Here is a 22,228-nt window from a genome sequence, read left to right as displayed (position 1 = left end):
ACCATTTATACAGGGATAAATCTGCTTGCTCACGCATGGAAACAGATTATTCCGAATGTTATGTCAGTAACCGTAATATTGACCTTAACGCGAATTTTGACTGCATGTAAACGTAGTGAATGATGAACCTGTTGATTTGGTCCAAACTCGATCTCTGAGGGGCCGTAGACATAGTTTATTTGATTTTAAGAACCAGGGATCATGTTTAACAATAAAATATCCCGTCAGTGCAATCTGAAAAAGAACAGTGTTGATCTGCAGTTGTATAATTTTATTATTTCATTTTTCATAACAATCTAAACTGTAATATGTGGTAAAAGTATTATTTGAAGTATCACTTTATGATTACATTATTTGAAGACTTGCAGCTGATTTTTTACCACCACGAAAGGAAATCACGATGATAACCTCAGATAAACAGCAATGTAGGACCTTTTGTATTTATTTATGCATTTAGCAAAACTACGACAGAATGTGGAAGCAGTGTGTGAAAAACTTGTTACTCCTTGTGATCAAAAACTTGAACAAACCCCTCACAGTAACAATGACTTGAAGTTCTTTTTATCCATATGACGTTTCGGGTCTCTCTAGTTGTTGTGAAGGAATTTTGACCCACTCTTTCTAACTCTGCTTCTGATTATTGCCACTTGTGGGTATTGAACTTGGACTGGACCAGTACAACACCTGGACCGTTTTTATTTTCAGCCATAGTCATAGCCGGTGGGTTTGGCGTCATTGTTTTGTCTCATAACATTATTTTAGCCAAGCTTTAAAGGAGCATGAGGCTCCTTTTAAGAAATGAGACTCTCTAGCGCCACCCTTCACCACGACGGTGGTCGGGGGTATTGCAGCCAACAGTGAAGCCGGCACGGGAGAACGGGGAGAACGCGCATTCAGCGTCATGTGACGTCACATCTGCAGGACAGCGCGGGAAATTCGGACTCCGAATTGCAGCACATTTTGCAGCACACAGCCTGTTCAAGGCAACGGAGAGATACGCTAGAGGGCTCATTCTTTTGGGTTTGGAACGCTTCATCTGACCTTATTACTAGAAAACTTAATAGGTTTACGAATTTTTTTCATAAATCCTGCGTCAATCCTGCCTCAAGCTCCTTTAAGTAAATGTAAGGTAACGTGTTACATAGATGCCCACAACATGCTCAGTTCCTGCAGTTGCAAAACAAGCCCAAATCATCACCCCTCCACCAGGGGCGCCTCTAAAAATGTTTCATAGGGGGGGCCAGATGGGGCCACTTAAATTCTTGGGGTGGACGCCAAAACTAAAAGCCATCATTACAGGATTTTATTATCATGTTCTAGAATACAGGCTCAGAAATAAAGAAACGCCTACTGATATACTTAGGTTTATTGTGTTACATTTAATGTTACTAATGGTCTAATGGTCTGGCATAGACTAATAGTACTACTGTGAGTGATGGCAGATCAAGTGTCAAGGTTTGACATTCCCCCCAGCTTTCAGTTTCTGTTTTGCCCCGCCTGTGTCCCATCTGCCCTGATTGTGTCTGCACCTGTGTCTCGTCATGTCTCGTTATCCCCTCAGTATATCTGGTCTTGTCATTCCCTTGTTCCCTGTCGGACCGTACTCTTTGTTCCCTCCATGTTTCCCCTGGTTTTTTGGATTCCTGTTTTTGTTCAGCCTGTGATCCTGCTCTGCTTTTGCTTTTGTTAATAAACCCTTTTTTCATGGAACTCCTGCCTCCTGCTCTCCTGCGTTTGGGTCCACACCTTACCCCCAGACGTGACATCAAGAGCGGATTCCTGGGCCTGGCTGGCTGTGCATTTGGCCCAAATGATTTGGGAGGAAACGCATAACTGACGATAGTATCTATGTGACCGGCAAGTGTTTTTTTTTTTGTTTTTTTTTATTGAGGCAAGTGGGGTGGCCAGCAAATTTGTCGGGTGGGCCGTGGCCCCCCCTGGCCACCCCCTGGTGGCGCCACTGCCCTCCACCACCGCGCTTAACAGTTTGTTTCAGATTTTCTTCAACTTGATAGGCAACTTTTTTCTTGTCTGTCTAAAGGGCCTTATTGCATAAGTCTTTTTTCATCTGTTTGGATCCAACTTTGTCAACCCAACTTCAGGAAGAGTGCAGCCAAACCCAAACTGCTAACACCGTGCTTCATGAGCTCCATTATGACTGAGGACCTGAACACCAGCATGAAGGCACAATAGAAGTGCAAAGTTGGCTTCACAGCTAAACAATTTGAAATTCAGCCCTTTTCTTTTATTATTATTTTAAAGGAGCCGTCTGTAAGAAATGTCCAAAACTGGTACTGCAGTCACTTTCAAAATATTGTTGAGCGGCGTGTACCCTCCCCCTCCTCCCCCCGACCAGAGGTTGCCAGGTAGGCTGCAGAATGCAGCAGGAACGTAGGCTGCCATGGCTGCGATAATTAGAGCCGAGCTGGCAACCCGGATGCCGAAACAATACTGACTTGGTGATTGGGAGATAGGTGGAGGGTGGAGCTTCAGAAACAATACTGACTTGGTGATTGGGAGATAGGTGGAGGGTGGAGCTTCAGAAACAATACTGACTTGGTGATTGGGAGATAGGTGGAGGGTGGAGCTTCAGAAACAATACTGACTTGGTGATTGGGAGATAGGCGGAGGGTGGAGCTTCAGAAACAATACTGACTTGGTGATTGGGAGATAGGTGGAGGGTGGAGCTTCAGAAACAATACTGACTTGGTGATTGGGAGATAGGTGGAGGGTGGAGCTTCAGAAACAATACTGACTTGGTGATTGGGAGATAGGTGGAGGGTGGAGCTTCAGGCCAAAACAAAAAATGACAACATAAACATCAGTTGAGGGCTGCAACTCCTCTTTTTAAACTGGAATATCCTGGCTTGAGTGCTGTTGTCAGTGACATAAGTATTTGAAATGAACATGATTTTTAAATGTCTGTTGACATATCGGGGTGATTTTATGACTCGTTTTATTATTGCTCTTACATACAGCTCCTTTAAGACAATAGATGATATTTGCTATTTCTTACAAGTCATTATAGATTATTCTAAAACAAATTAAAAAATACAAACATATGTTTCAACATACAACCTTGATACCTGATGTTGCATATTTGATACCTACCTTTCTGAGACCTCTGCACCACCCCCCAGAATCAAAACAATTAAGAAAAAAGATGTGTCCAATTAAAAATATTCTAAAAAATACATAAAATAAATAGCAAATTAAATAAAATCACCTAATGTAGCTATTCATATAGGCACAACAACATATTTGTTAGAAGACTGTTAAGGACAGAATTTGAAGTGTTTTTTTTATTTAAATATATGATAACCAAATTTCTGTGCATTGTTTTCTATATCAGGCAGTAAGGGGTTAAATAAACATTATCTAACGATTGTCAGACATGTATGCCAACAAAAACATCACGAAGTATATCATACGGTGACAAAGCTAATGAGGCATGATGAACCTGACGCCTGAACCGTTGTGTTATCATGTCACTACAACGCTGTTTCCAGAAGACATGACATGTCAAACGTTGAAACTCGGATATTGCATTTAGTTATTTATTTTGGAAAATACCTATGCTGAAATACTTTGTACATGTTCTAACAAACAATATCAAAAGGATATTTTTTTTATTTCGAAACCATAATTTTTGTCAAAAGAAAATGTGATATTCTTGTCCAAACTTTGAAAGATATTTGTCAGTTTTAACCTTTGACCTCATACTATTTTAACTGATCTGGTAGTGGGAATAACAATTCACAAAATCTTGCAGTACATTTCAATTACATTTTACACATTAACGTCTTTTTCTGGAGCAGCGTTGTATCGTGGGCTTTTATCCATATGACACCTTCACTTCAATGAGAACTGACATTCTCAGGGTAATTCATGACCACGAGATTAAGCAAATGTGGTGGGAAAAAATCGCTCACTGCCGTTATTCTCTAAACAGGCCAACCTTCTTTTTTTCTCCTCTTTCACCTCTTTGTGCTGGCAAAGGACATCCCGACCTCTGTCGCGTGGTGTGGCGTGTGGTGACCTCACCTGACATTGCAGGACTGTGAGTCTTTGAGCTCGAGAAACCAGGACTGCTGGGCCTGGCGCCATTCTGCCCTTGTAATCACACTGTCTTCGTCCAAGTCCAGACCGAGGAACACTGACCTTGCCTTGTCTCTTTCCTTTGCAGTCAACAGACGCACCAGAGAGTTCTGGACAAAAATAAATAAATGTCATGCATGAGATTAAAGTCGGTGGCCTGGATGGACTCCTTCATACGCATCATAATAATTCCATTCACCTTTAAAGATTTCATTTATTTTAATGTCACAGTCTACCAAATGCATTTTTTAAAGGCTTTTGCCTAAATCATTCTCAATCATATTAGAAGTGATTGATATAATCTGTGAGCACTGATGCTACCTCGGGGGCACACACAACTCTACACAGTCTAAAAAATACAACATTAATCCTGCAAACCACACACAACTACATAAATGACAAGAATGAGGCCCGCATGTACACTTGTGTTCAAGCTGGTATATTAAAAAGAAGACAAAGTTAAGTTAAGACTTAACTTAATTGTTAAGTTAAGTTAAGTTAATTGAAAAAGTTAATACTGTGAACTGGAAACTGTGCTTATACAAATGGGGGAACATAAAATGGATCAGATGGTCATCTCCAAGTATTTTAGTCTCATTTAGGTCTTGCATTGGCTTCACTCTCATCATACTTTCAAATAGTTTCTATTCGCTTTGGAATAAAGAAAACTAACACAAAGATATGTTGTCTTAACTGTGAACAGACTGAGTGAACGTCTGGAGGTTCATCAGTTTGTTATGAGTGGTGCAACTGTGCAGTTTTTACATGGGTGGTGGGAGTCCTTCACGCTCACAGACAACTCCTGTTTTTAGTCAGGATCGTAACGCAGCTCTTCAAACCAAACTACAAAATACAAATCTTTGATTACTGATGTTTTTTTTAACAATGAAAAGTACAGAAATCCAGCCATATGCATTGAAGCCAGAATTGGATATTGGAATTGGAATATGAAAGTCATCAACTACAACAAAAAAGATTGTTAAAACAGTTCAACCCAAAAAGGTTTGAGCCTGAAAATGTTTATTGCATCCTCACAACAAAGATATTATGGAAATGAAACCAAAATGAAATGGAAGGTGATCACTCCTTGCTTTGTGTACGGTACTGTTGAAAACATTCACTAGATCACTGGATCACACTGGATCTGCTTTATCATCACTTCCCATTACCTGGACAGGTGACATCATGATACATATCCTGAAGCTGTTAGAGTACATCATCATTGCTGCAAGTTGCAGTTTCACAGAGCTTGCTCCTTGGTACAATACAGACTTTTTTTGAGTTTTTTCTAGTCATTTTCATGACGCGCTCTGATGTGCGCAATTGCAGTAGCGCAACTACAACCATTTGTGATGGTCATACACCAGTATATCTGCTGTATATGGCTGGATGATCTTCCCAAAGCTTAGTTAAAAACAGAACAAACATCTAGAAGTCCTTCTGATGTTCTCTTTGACTTTTGTACTTTTATGTTTTTCTTGGTCTCGATATAAACCTGTGAGACAACATACGAGCTAGGTGTTTATCCCCTGTTGTTTCTGTATTGGGGAGATGCATAGCCTGTATACCTGCAGCCTGCTATCCTCTATCTTCTCTTTAATAATTTGACCATTTCTTTTTCTTTTCTTTAAACTTTTACTTTCAACCTGGAGCTGCATCGTAAGGCATCTTAGTTTTACCCATCTGGTCCCTGGTAAAAAACACGTCTGATGGCAATATCAAACCCGGATATGAACCCACTCAAACACCGCTGTCCCTGGGATGGTGTAAGAAAACTTGAGGGCATGCATTTTTCATTATTGTTCTGCTTTTTTCTTCCTTAGCCAAATACTGTACCTCAGTGCGAAACTTCTTCAAAACAGCCAGAGACTCAAAGTAGAGAAAGTCTGACCATTCAATGTGACCCTTCTTCTCAGGATCCAGAGCAGCAAATTGGGCTAAGACCTCCTCCTCTTGTTCATCAGTCAGGTCTTTATCAAACTGCTGCTTGGAAGCAAAGTGGCGGTATTGAAGTAGCTCATCTGACACCAGGCACGACTCTGCAACAGCAAGGAACAATTCATCACATCAGACCCAATTAGCCACCTAGCAGTTTTCCACATATAATTAGCTTATGACTCATTATTTTTAACAAGGGCAGGACGACCTCCCACTGACTGCCATCTTGCTAGGCTGTGGAAATGACAACTTTTGAAATTAACTGATTTGAGGGCAACGTAGGTATAAAGTTTAATGGGACACATTTTATTGTCAATTTCGGTGACAATTTCTGTACCTTGGAGAATAATTGCCACGATACAGAGGGCAAAAAGCATACGATTTTTTATTAAAAGATAAATATAACACTTTTTTAGAGGCCCCGCTCTTAATCTAGTGATAAAACATATTTGCAAAACACAAATTAGGCTGAAAAGAAGTCATCTTTTCTTTTCTTTTCTTTTTTATTCTTGTGGGTGGGAGTATTTATGAAAGAAATGGAGGTCACAACGACCTCAGGACTTAATACCAAAGCAGTAGATTATACCATATCAATACATGGTTTTTGCAGCTTTTATTCAATGACTCACCTGGGATAATCTTGCACTGCTTGAATGTCTCCATTAGACTGTACATCTCTTCCTCCGTTAGGAGGAGGTTGAGATTGTCCTGTAAGGTAAGATGGCATGAGAACAAAAGGTTACTCTTTGGAATAAACTCGCACTTTGTTTTGAGAGGTGCTTTTCTTAACAACCGTTAAATAGGATAAACTCTTTGCAAATAGCCAGAAATACATTCTAGCAAAATGTAACAGCTGTTGTGCCACAAAGGGGGTGCTGCTTCAGTTATTAAAGAGTTATTAATAATCGTCTTACGACAATTTTTTTTAAATTTCTTTTTTACCTTGTCTGCACACATATTAATGGTTGATACCATGCCGGTAAAAACCTAAGGCATATATATGTGCATTATTACTATATTAAATATAGTAATAATGCACATATATATGTTTATATTTTTGGCGTCTAGCGTCACCACGGTAACGCTTTTGACTGAGAAAAGTAATGCGCGTCGTCGCATGATGGAGACGCACATTTTGATGTATAACACACCTGGATGCACGTTACGGTTCGGGCCGCATTAACTGCTGATGGAATGGCATAAATTTTGCCAAAATTACACGACTAATGGCCGACTTCCTGTTCGGTTTCGGCCATGGCGCCAAGAGACTTTTCTTTAAGTTGCAACATGATACAGGTGTGTACCGATTTCCGTGCATGTACGTCCAACCCAGTCTCACATAAAAAAGTACCCTGCCTACATTGGTCCAAAGTGCAAAAACGTAGAGGGGTTACAATAATAGCCCTTGAATTGTATAACTGTTAAATTTTTCTGCCTATTCGTTTTGCGTCCAAGTCACGTGACTTTCAAGATTCTGGCCGTGACACCAAAAAACATGGCGGGCATTTCTCACCTTTTAGTGAAAAAAAATAATATTTTGAGTTAGTTTCTGCATAAAAATGCATTTTGATTACATTTCTAGTGAGAAATACATATTTTACTTTCATAATATTCACTCAGTGAATGTACATAATCACTCGCTTGCTCGTTGTTGTGAAGGTTTTTCAGATCTTGCCAGAATAAAGGCTGATTTATGGTTCCGCGTTACACTAACGCAGAGCCTACGGCGTAGGGTACGCGGTGACACGCGCCGTACCTATGCCGTAGGTTCTGCATCGATTTAACGCGGAACCATAATTCAGGCTTAATGCGAAACTGCAACGTTTTCAACCTGATCTCACAAAAATCCGTGAAATGCCCAGGACCTCTCACCACTATTTTCCGTGGCACCAGCACGGAAAGTGGTAAATTCCGTGTGAGCACCACGGATATTGTACCTATGCGAAGTCAATTGGGAACCGTTGTCAACCGTTTCCTACTTCTAACCAATCATAAGTGGAGCTTTAACCTAACCAGACCTTAACCAGTGTCGTCCAGCCACAAAATATCATTTTTAATGGCTTTTGAACCAGGGAGAGATCCTGATCACATGACTAGTTCCCCGACGTGTGCGTGGAAGTAAACGGTTAAATATATTGTGCTTTTGAACGGTAAATATCAAAATAAACCGTACACAGGTACATTTACAACTTATTTTGAATCACTGTGAATACATCAATGTCATTTAAATGACGTTAAATAAACTATCCCTCTCCCTATTTACAGGGGCGGGGGGGACTAATCAAGCATCTCACCTAGCAACATCAAAAGTCTGGAAAACAATCAAACTTGGCATTAAAAATAGGTACGCATTTGTGATATTCTTTCGTCTCTCCCAGGAGACATTAATTCAACATTATATCCAGGGGAACATTAAGACCGAATGGTTTGTACAACACTTCATGACAGCATCAAGAAAATATGTTCTTGAGCACACATAAGACCCCTGTGGAATAAGGATTGAAATTTTAAAAAAAAGTAATCTTTTGCAGGCACAGTTTTTTATAAATAGTTATATGAGCCTGTCCTGCTAAGAGAAGAAACAGTCAGTGTCAGTGATGTGACAGAAAAAAACAAGAAGCTTTATATAACTCACATTTAGGCTCACTGCCAAAATTATTTGAAATGCATGACATCCTCTTGTCTCTGGCTGGAAAACATATTTTTTCCTCATCAAACTGCAGAACTGTACACAGGATTCTCAAGGAAAACTATCAAGCAATATATTTTTCTTAAGAGTCAGAGCAGAAGGCGAGTGATGGTATGGCATCCATTAGGGAGCCTCAAACATAACTCTGAATTACTCCAAGTTTTGTTACCCCCCCACCACCACCACCACTCTTAGCTACTATTTATTGCATTTTGTAAGCAATTTCACATTTATCAGTGCAGAGCCCATTTAAAACACGTCTGTCTGGAAGGAGCTGATTGCAGCTCGCAGCTGTGGTTGCGTTCCCTTAAATGAGGCTGAGCCAGACTCACAAACAAACCCAAACACATCATGTTGGAGTTTTGATAAGAGGGGAACAATAAGCAAGAGCTGAACTGTGTTTCGAGGGAAGGGAGAGCCCATATTGAGTGATGTTCTGGTTATACTGCATGTATAGTGCAGACAGCAGGAAAAAGGGGATATTTCTTCTCTAGAAAGTAGATGCAGATGTGGGTTGTGAAACATGACATTTTCTCGGTATCTGGAAAGAGAAGCTGCATTTGTCATTTCAAAAATCTTGTATTTATTCAATTTTCTAATTTGATATAATTTATTTATTATTACTTATTGCTGTTTCAGGAAACACTTTCATGTACATAAAAACATGCATACTTATTTTTACTGCAACAACAAAAGGATCTACAGAGACATAAAATGTGATTTTTGTCCTTAATACATTTAATTATTGGTTCCCTTTTTCAGATTAGGGAAATTCCTATCACCAGTAATATGATCCAACAAATATAATTGCCTTTAAACACCAAAACTGGCTTTGGCATTACATTTTTACTACATTTGAAAAATATCAAGATCCTTGAGATAAACTATATTTGGAGTTTGGCTCAAAATCAAAACTCTGTTCTACCTTTTATCCATGAACTTGTGCACAGCAGTTTTTCATGTGTTACATCTTGGATAAAAGTACAAATGCTTTATTTTGAAATCTGCTCTTCATTTGCACCTGATTTATCTTTACTTCTTGTTTTATTTCATAGAGCTTTGCCCCTTGTGCAATCTGTTGAGAAAGCACTAAATACAACCTCAGCTGAACACACAAATTCTTCATTTGGAATTATTGTTAATTACTACTACCAAGTCACTTGGTAGTAGTTTGTAAGTAGCTTGGAACCTTAATCATGTATAACTATACATCAGAAGTTATGATCTTCAGTTCAGGAGAAATTTCTCACGTTTGACACTGAAGTGACCATATGGTACATTTCTTGGTACACTTGGGTACTTGCTGGAAGCATTAACATGAAGTCAGAGCAACAAATAAGGACCAACTGTGTGTGCAAACCACTCCTCCATCTCACTGAGCGGGGACTCAGTCATACTTGCACCAATCTACTTTTGAAGGTTGACTTTGAATACACTTTCTATGGCACTGGGCTCATCTGCTAATTAAATCTAAGTTCAGTTTAAAAACTGACATGCGCTAAAAAAATGACTGAAGAGTTCACATTCATAATGACACATTTCTGTCTGTAACCCCGTGATTCGTTCCCCTGCCCCCTCATCTTTAACATACTGATGCAACAGCCAAAGAAAAGGAACATTTCAGTGTAGTCTCTCATGTTGTGTGAAAACCCCTCCCTGCAGCATAGCAATAGTGTAAGATTTTACTCCTCATGGTGAGCGACAAACAATGAAGCCTGTATTCCACATTGAAGAGTCCTCCAAAAGGAGCACTCTTCAGCTGTTTTTGCTTGACTAAAAGCAGATTGCATCACTCGCTAAAAGTGTGGTAATCACCAAAGAGTCGTGGGTTTTGGCGTATGCCTTGAATACCTGATGAGGAGCTGTTGTGTTGATAATTGTGCCTCTTTTTTTTCTTTCAAGTTTAAGCTAAATTTACACGTTCATGTTTCAGGCTTTGAATGGGTTGACTAAGAGCAGACAGTACTTTACCTGAAGTGTCTGCGACATGCTTTGTCATAATGTGAGAGAAATACAGCAACACAGCCCCCTTTTTACACCATGTTTTTGTGCAAATGTTCACGGGGGTGGCGGGGTCAACTACATCCCCCTCTTCTGCAGAGTCTGCCTCTTTTAAAATCTGCATGCAGGTCTGCACTGCCAACTAAATTTGGACGCAATTACACAACATACCACAGGAGAAAACATAGCTAATGTTGCTCATCTAACTTTCTAAGCTTTGAATAAATTACAATAATATAGAATTTATGTCATCCAAATGTTCTCAAGCCAACGTGCTTAGCGATTATGTTAAAATTCTGACTACGGTTAAACTCACACATTTCGATTTGAATCGGCCATTTGGCAGATTTGTATTTGTAGTAGACTGCATGGCTGGTATGCAATAGTGGCAGCGAGCTGCACAGACTCACACAATAGTAGCAGCTCCAGCCAGTAACGGTGTGGGCTGCATCTCTCATCTCCTGCAAGGCCTCAGCACGCAGGTAGCCCAACTCCCTCAGGCAGCCATCATGGAACACCCGTGTGCAGATCCTGCAAGGGTACAGGTCATCAGCTGTCCACACCTCGCACACGTCACACATCTCATCACTTGGTGGCTGGAGGAGAAAAGAAGAATAAAATCCCCTAACTGAGAGTACAGCATTTCCCAAAGAATATTTGAGTTGCACATTTAAATTTATATTTTTAAGACTTAAAGGAGCATGAGGCAGGATTGAGGCAGGATTTATGAAAAAAATTCGTATACGTTTTAAGTTTTCTAGTAATAATGTCAGATGAAGCGTTCCAAACCAAAAAGAATGATCCCTCTAGTGTATCTCTCCGTTGCCTTGAACAGGTTGTGTGCTGCAAAATGTGCTGCAATTCCGGGCTGGAATTTCCCGCTCTGTCCTGCGGATGTGACGTCACATGACGCTGCATGTGCGTTCTCCCCGTTCTCCCGTGCCGGCTTCGCTGTTGGCTGCAGTACCCCCGATGGCCGTTGTGGTGAAGGGTGGCGCTAGAGAGTCTAATTTCTTAAAAGGAGCCTCATGCTCCTTTAAGCAGTTCTAAACAAAATTAAAGCTGCAAGCAGCGATGAACGGGCCCTCGCACCCTTGTGCACGTTCAGGCGTGCTGCAGTGGAAGCGCTTGTATGACTTGCATGTAGATTCTTCAGGCCTGGACATTTAGCGGATGACACCAGCCACGACTCTCTATATCAAACCATTCAAAAGTTATGGCAGAAAGTAGGAACTATCAGATATCGACCAATAAGAAGAAGGGGTGGGGCTAATTAATGCCAATGAAGGTCAAGTACTCAAAACCGAGTCAGATGACACCACCCACGAGTCTTTATGTCGAACCCTTCAAAAGTTAATCAAATATGGACCAATCAGATGAACGCTTTTGACTGAGAAAAGTAATGTGCATCGTCGAAAGATCGAGACGCACATTTTGATGTATAACATAAAATTCAGTGTTCGGGCGAAAAAGCGGCCGAAGAAATGGCAAAAATTGTGGCACAATTACACGATTATTTCAAAATGGCCGACTTCTTGTTCGGTTTCGGCCATGGTGCCAAGAGACTTTTCTTTAAGTTGCGACATGATACAGGTGTGTACCGAGTTTCGTGCATGTACGTCAAACCGTATTGTGGGGCTTGAGGCACAAAGTTTTCTAGGGGGCGCTGTTGAGCCATTAGGCCACGCCCATTAATGCAAACCATCAAATATCAAATTTTCCGCCAGACCTGGCTTGCGTGCAAAATTTTGGTGACTTTGGGGGCACGTTTAGGGGGGCAAAAAGGCCCTCATTTCGTCGGAAGAAGGAAAAAAAAACAAAAACGAGAAAAATTGCTACAGATACAATAGGGCCTTCCCACTGTAAGTGCTCAGGCCCTAAACACAGTACTGTGTATGATGGCTGTTACTTTAAATTTCCCAATATATATTACTCCAAAGCACACATTATTTTTTATTTTTCATAGCATGTCAACATAAGAATGATATGCGTGCGCCAAAACCCTGTGAACGGAAATCTGTTACACACTCAGGACTGTGTCTGCCTTGAAGATGATCGAGGCAGCTGGAGATAATCCAGAGTGAAAGGTGGTCAACCGAGTTTTAGTCTAGTGTTATGTCCGTGGATTTTTTTTCACTCCCACTTTTTATTATATTTTCACTCCAGGGGGAATCATAACAAATCAAATGCTTCAGATATGTAAAGTAAAGTAGTGTTGTAGTGCCTTTATCATTCATAGTGATGTGTACATAATTCACCTGCATAGAGATGTTAGTCACAGCATTACCATACAGCGTTTATTCAGGTTATAATTTATGTTGTTACTAGTGTTTTGGTCTATGTGTTTAATGTGTTACGGTCCCTTTAAGTACGGCGACGTTTTTGGAGTCAGTTAGTTCTGTTATGGGGAGCGCAAGCTTCTTAACGTTGAGTTTCAGTGGTGGATTTAATAAAAAGGACACACGCTTCTGTGTCCGCACCGTGAAAAGTTGTCGGCTCGTCTATTTTCATGACTTCCACAATGTACAGTTTATTATTTCCTACAGGATTTGTCATGGTTCTCCTTTTTCAACTATAGATGCTCTGGTGTGGCCCGTCACTAATGTGGAAAGGTTAAGACTGAGTTAAGACTAAGCTATCCTTGTAAACTAACTTTACAAGAAATGTTAATTCAACCAGTCAGTCGACCAAAGATTAAGCTATTTTTTCTTTTGTGTTTTGATTAGGTTTCATGTTCATAAACAACCCCAAATGAGACTAAAAGCACCTTTCACATTGGTGAATAGCCTGCGTTTAACTATCAGCATGTCGTGTGCCCCTTTGATTGACGCGGGATGGCGTGTCGAGCTTCCCCATGAATAACTCTCCTCCGAGGGTAGTATATGGGGGTATTATTGTTCCAATATTATTTGTGTGTGCGTATCTCAATCTGTGTGTGCGTAAAAAGATTTGTGTGTCTGTATTCAGATTTGTGTGTGCGTAAAAAGATTTGTGTGTCTGTATTCAGATCTGTGTGTGCGTAAAAAGATTTGTGTGTCTGTATTCAGATTTGTGTGTGCGTAAAAAGATTTGTGTGTCTGTATTAATATCTGTGTGTGCGTAAAAAGATTCGTGTGTCTGTATTCAGATTTGTGTGTGCGCAAAAATCAGCCGGTAGCTCTCGATTGGCTGTCTTTGCACACGTGGATTTTGACACAGTTCTGCCGCGGCAAATCTGTAAAAAGATCTGTGTGTAAAACGATTTGTCCGTACCTTTGGCTTTGCCCTGAGCTCGGACTCACAGGCTCACGCCAGGCTACAGTAGCAATACAGCCTTCACCACTAGTCGGCGCGTAGCACTCAGTCAGTACGTTTACCTGCAGCAGTTCCATCGGGGTTTTGAACATATTATTAGACATCGTTTGGACTTTTATACTGCATGCAAACACCTGAACCCCATCTACTTCTGACCTATGTCGGACATTTAGTAATCGGGTTGCATATGGAGTAAGATAACTTCCAAAAAGATGTGTTCATGTTATAACTATTCGTATTCGTAATGATGAACATTTGTATGTAAATAAAAACGTTGTACTCAAAATTCTGCTGTCATGCACATGAGTCTGACAAATTATTAGGTTAAGAGTAAGAAATTAGGTAAGAAATTGACCTTTTACGTCTCATTTATTCATTCACACACGCACTAATATATTTGGGAAACAGTTAGGCACCAAATATAATATATTTAATTTTCTCAGAGGGCAAAAATAAGAACTTTATTGATCCCACATAGGAGTAATTCATTTTATATCAGCTATAAAGAACAAGGTAGTGCTGAAAAAAACAATAGTCTATCCTCCCTCACAAAAATAAGAATAGAGAAACATATTTTCTCATCAACAAAACAAATTTAAATTTTTTCAAATAACAAAATAACACATTTGAACCATTTTTCAGACAATAAAAGAACTGAAAAAATTGAAGAATTGTTCAAATATGTTATTTTGTTACTTGAATTTTTTTTATATGTTTATGTAAAATATACTTTGTTGATGAGAAAATATATTTTTCTTATTTTTGTGAGGGGGGATAGGCTATATATTGTTTTTCGGCACTACCTTGTTCTCTAATATGACATGAATTACTCCTACAGTATGTGGGATCAATAAAGTTCTTATTTTTGCCATCTGAGAAAATTAAATATATTATATTTGGTGCCTAACTGTTTCCCAAATATATTAGTGTGTGTGTGAATGAATAAATGAGACGTAAAAGGTCAATTTCTTACCTAATTTCTTACTCTTACCCTAATAATTTATCAGACTCATGTGCGTGACAGCAGCATTTTGAGTACAACTTTTTTATTTACATACAAATGTTTATCATTATGAATACGAATAGTTATAACATGGACACATCTTTTTGGAAGTTATCTTACTCCATATGCAACCCGATTACTAAGTGTCCGACATAGGTCCGAAGTAGATGGGGTTCAGGTGTTTGCATGCAGTATAAAAGTCCAAACGATGTCTAATAATATGTTCAAAACCCCGATGGAACTGCTGCAGGTAAACGTACTGACTGAGTGCTACGCGCCGACTAGTGGTGAAGGCTGTATTGCTACTGTAGCCTGGCGTGAGCCTGTGAGTCCGAGCTCAGGGCAAAGCCAAAGGTACGGACAAATCGTTTTACACACAGATCTTTTTACAGATTTGCCGCGGCAGAACTGTGTCAAAATCCACGTGTGCAAAGACAGCCAATCGAGAGCTACCGGCTGATTTTTGCGCACACATAAATCTGAATACAGACACACGAATCTTTTTACGCACACACAGATCTGAATACAGACACACAAATGTTTTTACACACACACAAATGTGAATACGGACACACAAATCTTTTTTTACACACACACAAATGTGAATACGGACACACAAATCTTTTTTTACGCACACACAAATCTGAATACAGACACACAGATATTTTTACGCACACACAAATCTGAATACAGACACACAGATATTTTTACGCACACACAGATCTGAATACAGACACACAAATCTTTTTACGCACACACAGATTGAGATACGCACACACAAATAATATTGGAACAATAATACCCCCATAGTAGTCTTAATTGCGGGTCAGGTCCAATGTAAACAGAACTAATGCGGGGTGGCGGGTCGTGGGAGGGGTTTGTTGATCACGCAACCTGAGTACAGCCCACCAGGGAAGTTTTTCCTAATGTATTTGTTTATTATTATTTTACAAAATAAGGAAACAGCTGATGAGAGTAACAGCAGCAGCGGGACGTTGCGGGTAGCACCTTTATCCATGAGTTCCTCTACGTCAGACGCCATAAACTGGTGTATGTCCAGAACAGAAAAAGAATGGCTCATTGTTTGAACAAGAGGCCACAAAAATGACAAACCGGGCTTTGCAAAAAGCAAAACCCGGTCAAAAAACACTAGTACCGGTGTATCCTCGTTTTGAAAATGACACCTGTCCGACGGCATATACGTCTTGCTGATGTGGGGACAATACGTCATTCTACACGCCCACACAGGTTACGTTATGTTTCGCGGTTAACGCCTCCCGACTCGCCTTCCATCCCCTCAACTTGCCTTCAGGCCCGAGTTGATAAATAACATGCCTTGTGTATAAATGACCAACGTGACTTAACTCCATATTCATCTTGCAATATTAGCGGGATCCAAACTAAAAATGAGGTTTCTTATGGCACTTTTCCACTAGTATCGGCTCAGCCCGACTCGGCGCGGCGCGGCTTTACACGGCTCCACACGTGTGTTTTCGCACAGCCAGGGGAGAAGTGGGGGGGTTGGGGTGAAGCTGCTGTGACGTACTCGATTGCGCAACCGCTTTGTTCATGTCGGCGCAGATGAGAAATCAGCTGGAGCCGGGAGCGGCTGAGAAAAAAACAGCCCGTCTACATTGCTTTTTTAATTCTCTCGTCAGTCACCAGGTTTATGAACATCTGCACCTCAGAGTTGGATCACCAAACAGACGTTTTGCGCTTTATAATAAAATCGCCGCGAGTCGCCTCGCACTGACTCCCGCTTCCTGATTCAAACGTTTGACGGCCCCGCCCCCCGACCAATCAGAGGCGCGGAGGGTGGTGACGTCCCCGCCCCCCGACCAATCGGTGGCGAGGAGGGTGGTGACGTCAGAAATAGTCCCTGCTCAGCCCGCAAAGAACCTCACTGAAATGGTTACAGAAAAAGGTATCGGCTTGGAACGGCTCTACACGTCTCAGCCCTAGTGCGAAAGCGCAAAACGGGTAGAACCGAGCTGAAGTAATACTAGTGCAAAAGCGGCATTAGAGAGGATTTATCTGCATAAGTGACCTTCTTCAGTCTTTAGTCAACATGAACTCTATTGCAGGCTTTTAAATAAAGCTGAAAGTGCTGCTGAAAGTTATTTCTCAGCTTTTTGAAAAACAATTATGTGTGTAGAAATCAAGACTGAGTTCTGAAGCTGTGCCACTGATGTCAGTTTCCATTATCCTGCACAACTCTAAATATTCATGTTAACCGTTGAAGCCGGCTTTTATTTATTCATTTATCTTGCTTTTAGTCTTGCTGCATAACACATGATTTTTGACCATGCTTGCAGGGACTACTGTTTGCTGCTGTCCCAAATGACCTCTTTCGGAGGTGAACAGCGAGTGTCATGGAGAGGGCAGAGATGCAATTTCATCAAAATACAGCAATAGCATCCCTCATTATGAGACAAACTGGAGGGAATTCACAGTGCTGAGAGGCACACAAGTAAGATGTTAAGACTTTTGACACGGGTGTCTTTTGATCTTCATATTTTTGTGTACAAATTAGAGATTTGACACTGGTTTGATGAACGGCAAGATGCAGTAGCCGGTGAAATCTATTACACTGTACTTCTTTTTTAATTAGCTTAATCTAGGGAGGCCAGTAATCTTGAAATCGAGTTGACTTCTGTTCTGTTTTAGTCTTTCATGTTTCTCAGATACATATCTTCTATTACAGCAGCAGATAGGCTTTTGTCTTTTATTTGTCATGTTGAAGTGCAGCATCATCAGTGCATCAAGTTCTCGGTTATTGTGCACTTTTTGCAAAACAGGAAATCCGCTGGTGTCAGAACTTATGTGAATTAGTCACCGACACCTTGGATATAGTCAACTCACAGAGCCAGCCAGAGCAGCTCCCCCTGATGTTTGCTGTGAGGAGCCCCTCAACAACTTACTGCTGCTATAGAAATCAAAGGCATGACAGAACAAAAAAACAACAAACAAACTTCAAACTCTGACTTTTTCACCTTTGCGAGCTGCCTGGTTGTGCTTTGTCATGGCTGATGTGAGATAGGACAGGAGAATATACTCTATGTTGCCATAGAGATATTTTGAAATCTTGCATTCATTTTTCAAATACCAGAACTGGGGAATTGAACACGTTTGATCACATGTGAGTGCATTCATACATGCTGTATAGTTGGAGGTAAATGTCTGGGTAACAATATATTTTACTATGAACTGTTAATTAACTAAACTAAACTAACTTTTCCATTGTATCAAAATGACACTTGTGGTTTATGTACATAAGAGAGATAGGTTTGACAAATGTATTGTTATAAATAGTCATGAGTGTATATGTTTCAAAATTCATGACGATTAACAAATGTGGGTTCCTCTGGCTAAACATCTAGCACTCGGAAACTGATGCCAAAAGACCAAGAGAGGGCAAAGAACTTTCAGATGGTAATTTCCTTTACCGACGACAGCAGCTTCATTAGACATCTGGACAAAGAAAAAAACAACAGCTTATGTGGTATGGGCTCAAATTAATGCCATAAGTATTTTGTATCTGTAAATAAACTTTGTACTTGTAGAAATATTTTGTGCGTGTGCAAAAAATATTTGTACTTGCAAAAAATATTTGTACTTGTAAAAATATTTTGTGCGTGTGAAAAAAATATTTGTACTTGTAGAAATATTTTGTGCATGTGCAAAAAGTATTTGTACTTGCAAAACATATTTGTACTTCTAAATACAAAGCTACAAACTTTTTTTACAAAGCTACAAACTTTTTTTTACAAAAGCTACAAACTTTTTTTACAAAGCTACAAACTTTTTTTTACATCTACGAGTTTTGGCAGTGTTTTGACGTGCCAAAACTAACAGCCAATCAGCGATCTTTGGCACGGGTTTCAAAGGGTTTCTGGAGAGCCAATCAGATCATTGCATCGCCTACTGACGTCGCCGCCATATTGGATGTGGCAAGACTGGGCTGCAAACTAATACAAGTAAATGGACTTATTTTCATAAAGCACACTTCTACAAAGAAATTTACATTTTACGTCTCATTTATTCATTCACACACGCACTAATATACTTGGGAAACAGTTAGGCACCAAATATAATATATTTAATTTTCTCAGACGGCAAAAATAAGAACTTTATTGATCCCACACAGGAGTAATTCATGTTATATCAGCTATAGAGAACAAGGTAGTGCCGAAAAACAATATATATCCCCTATAGTGGCTGATAATGACCCCAATTGATCAATCAACCGGCAGGCTAAGCATGGGAGATACTAAAACTGTCCGACGCGCACATTAATATAATAATCACTGTCCAAACAATAAGCTCAAGTTTAAAAAGGGGTTTACTATTTCAGTGCATCAATTATCACAATACAGTTCAATACTTGTAATAAATATGTGCAAAATAGCTTGAACAATGAGCAATCAATGAGTGTGAGTTGATGTCATAATACAAAATGCGTAGTGCGTAGTGCGGTCAACAAAGTATGCTCTCTCCCAGCTCACCCCACCTCCATAATCCAGCCAGCCTGCAGACGGGAGCGGAAGAGAAGCCTTATTTGTATACGCCCAAAGACCACCCACAGAGACACTCCTACGACAAGGAGCCACTGAGGTGCCTTCAATCATTAAACCCATCACCCAATCCAGTGCTCAATACTAATGGATTCGGCTCCTACATCCCCCTTCACAAAAATAGAGACATATTTTTTTATCAACAAAACGAATAAAAAAAAAATCAAATAACAAAATAACATATTTGAACCATTTTTCAGACAATAAAATAACAATAACATAAAATGTAATGTAATGTGTAAAGATGTAAAATATGCTTTGTTAATGAGAGAATATGTTTCTGTATTTTTCTTATTTTTGTGAGGGGGGATATATATTGTTTTTCGGCACTACCTTGTTCTCTATAGCTGATATAACATGAATTACTCCTATGTGGGATCAATAAAGTTCTTAATTTTTGCCGTCTGAGAAAATTTAAAATATTATATTTGGTGCCTAACTGTTTCCCAAGTATATTAGTGCGTGTGTGAATGAATAAATGAGACGTAAAACGTAAATTTCTTTGTAGAAGGGTGCTTTATGAAAATAAGTCCATTTACTTGTATTAGTTTGCAGCCCAGTCTTGCCACATCCAATATGGCGGCGACGTCAGTAGGCGATGCAATGATCTGATTGGCTCTCCAGAAACCCTTTGAAACCCGTGCCAAAGATCGCTGATTGGCTGTTAGTTTTGGCACGTCAAAACACTGCCAAAACTCGTAGATGTAAAAAAAAGTTTGTAGCTTTGTAAAAAAAGTTTGTAGCTTTTGTAAAAAAAAGTTTGTAGCTTTGTAAAAAGTTTGTAGCTTTTGTAAAAAAAAGGTTTGTAGCTTTGTATCTACAAGTGCAAATATTTTTTGCAAGTGCAAATATTTTTTGCACACGCACAAAATATTTCTACAAGTACAAATATTTTTTGCAAGTGCAAATATTTTTTGCAGGTACAAATATTTTTTGCACACGCACAAAATATTTCTACAAGTACAAATATTTTTTGCAAGTACAAATATTTTTTGCACACGCACAAAATATTTCTACAAGTACAAAGTTTATTTACAGATACAAAATACCATAATGTGGCTGCAAGAATCTTTCTTGTTTCCTCCCAACAAAATTCGGCAGCAGAAGTTTGGAGACCTCAAACTGTCTTTGCACATAAATAAGAAAAGTGTTCAGTTCAAATGAAATTAGAGGAAAATATTTTCCCTGTGATAAGGTGTGTTTGAAGGAATATAATTTTATGAAATTAAAATCTTCTCCAGCTGTTAAGCACAGGAGTGGATGGATCAGACTGTGGGCCTGAGCTGAAGACTTGTGAGAAACAATTCTGGTGAACTCAAGAAGTGAATATACATACATATTGCAAGCACATCTTGCTGCTATAAGAACGTTTTGCCACTGTCTTCACAAGACCCTGACCTAAAATCCTTAAAAATCTGTGAGGCAGTAATCAGACTGGAAGAAATCCTTAGAAATGTTTGCATGTAAAAAACTGTGTCATGATACTTACCACGATACTTATATATTATCTTTATAGTCACTTCATGTGTTCTGGAAACCAGTTAAGCTTTTTCTTTATAAATTTTTACCCAAAATAACATTCTTTTCATGAGTCTCAGTCACACATATCTATCCCTTACACCAGGGGTTCTTAACCTTTCTGACCTTGGGGCCCAATTTTTTCAGTACAGAGTGGCCCGGGGCCCGTTAAATATTAACACTGTATAGCAGGGGTATTCAACTTTAAGAGGTCCATTTAGAGATAATTTACTCAAGCGAAGGTCCAGAACATCATAATATATATATATATATATATATATTAGGGGTGTAACAGTATTTGTATTCGTCCCGTCCCGTCACGGTACGGGGGTCACGGTTCGGTTCACGCAGTCATACGGCGAATACGTCTGACTGAGTTAAAAAAAAAAAAAAAAAAAAAAAAAAAAAAAAATCAATCATCGTTTTTTTTCCCTTATAAATATCAACAGTCACGTTCCATTACAGACCTAAATGTGTGCTAGTCTGTGCATATCAATAAATATATGTGCAATTCATATATCATCATAAATTGTAGGCTATAATAACGATAAAATGTTCTAATTCTTAATTTACAACTGTCCTGAACGCACCGGGGCCGCCAGCCAAAGCGGGTTGGGTGTAAAGACTGATTTATGGTTCTGCGTTAAATCGACGCAGAGCATACGCCGTAGGGTACGGCGCAGTCTACGGCGAGGTTATGCGGCGACGCGCAACCTTCGCCGTAGGCGCTGCGTTGGTGTAACGCGGTACCATAAATCAGCCTTAACAGTCACAGCAAATTTGCCGTGAAGGAGATTAGCGCTAAAGTTTAAAAGAGGACTAAATTTGTACAAAGTTTTGAATGTTACCCTGTTTTCCACGTTACCTGGATTATTTTGGGTTATGGAAGAGGCGACTGCCATTGGTGAGTGAGTGTTACCTTCTTAAATAATGTCTTTATCAGAATGTGTCTTGACCAGCTGCCTGTAATGTGCTTGTGTTGTTGTGAACGAGACCGCCGAGTCTATTCTCTATTATAGAGCTCAGAAATGATGTTATAGACCGCTGTGTCTATCTATCTAGATAGATTGTGTCATTTTAGACCAGTTATGTTTTTTTTGTATTTAAGCTGAA

At 39.6% G+C, this 22,228-nt stretch overlaps 1 protein-coding gene across 2 annotated transcripts in view; it reads right to left on the bottom strand.

Moving 5' to 3' along the window:
* phf24 (PHD finger protein 24) overlaps nucleotides 1-22,228 on the bottom strand; it is a 50,360-nt gene that overhangs the window by 9,043 nt on the left and 19,089 nt on the right. For both annotated transcript variants that reach the window (XM_061733462.1, XM_061733463.1), the window contains exons 3-6: nucleotides 11,137-11,322; nucleotides 6,666-6,744; nucleotides 5,935-6,137; nucleotides 4,045-4,208 (exon numbers count right to left, since the gene is read on the bottom strand). In XM_061733462.1, coding sequence (XP_061589446.1) covers nucleotides 4,045-4,208; nucleotides 5,935-6,137; nucleotides 6,666-6,744; nucleotides 11,137-11,322 — 632 coding nt within the window. The remainder of the gene's footprint in view (nucleotides 1-4,044; nucleotides 4,209-5,934; nucleotides 6,138-6,665; nucleotides 6,745-11,136; nucleotides 11,323-22,228) is intronic.

Source organism: Cololabis saira, chromosome 11 (assembly GCF_033807715.1).
Source record: "Cololabis saira isolate AMF1-May2022 chromosome 11, fColSai1.1, whole genome shotgun sequence".
Classification (NCBI taxonomy): Eukaryota; Metazoa; Chordata; class Actinopteri; order Beloniformes; family Belonidae; genus Cololabis; species Cololabis saira.
The sequence above is the reverse complement of the archived record's forward strand: the minus strand, read 5'-3'. Positions and strand labels throughout refer to the sequence as shown.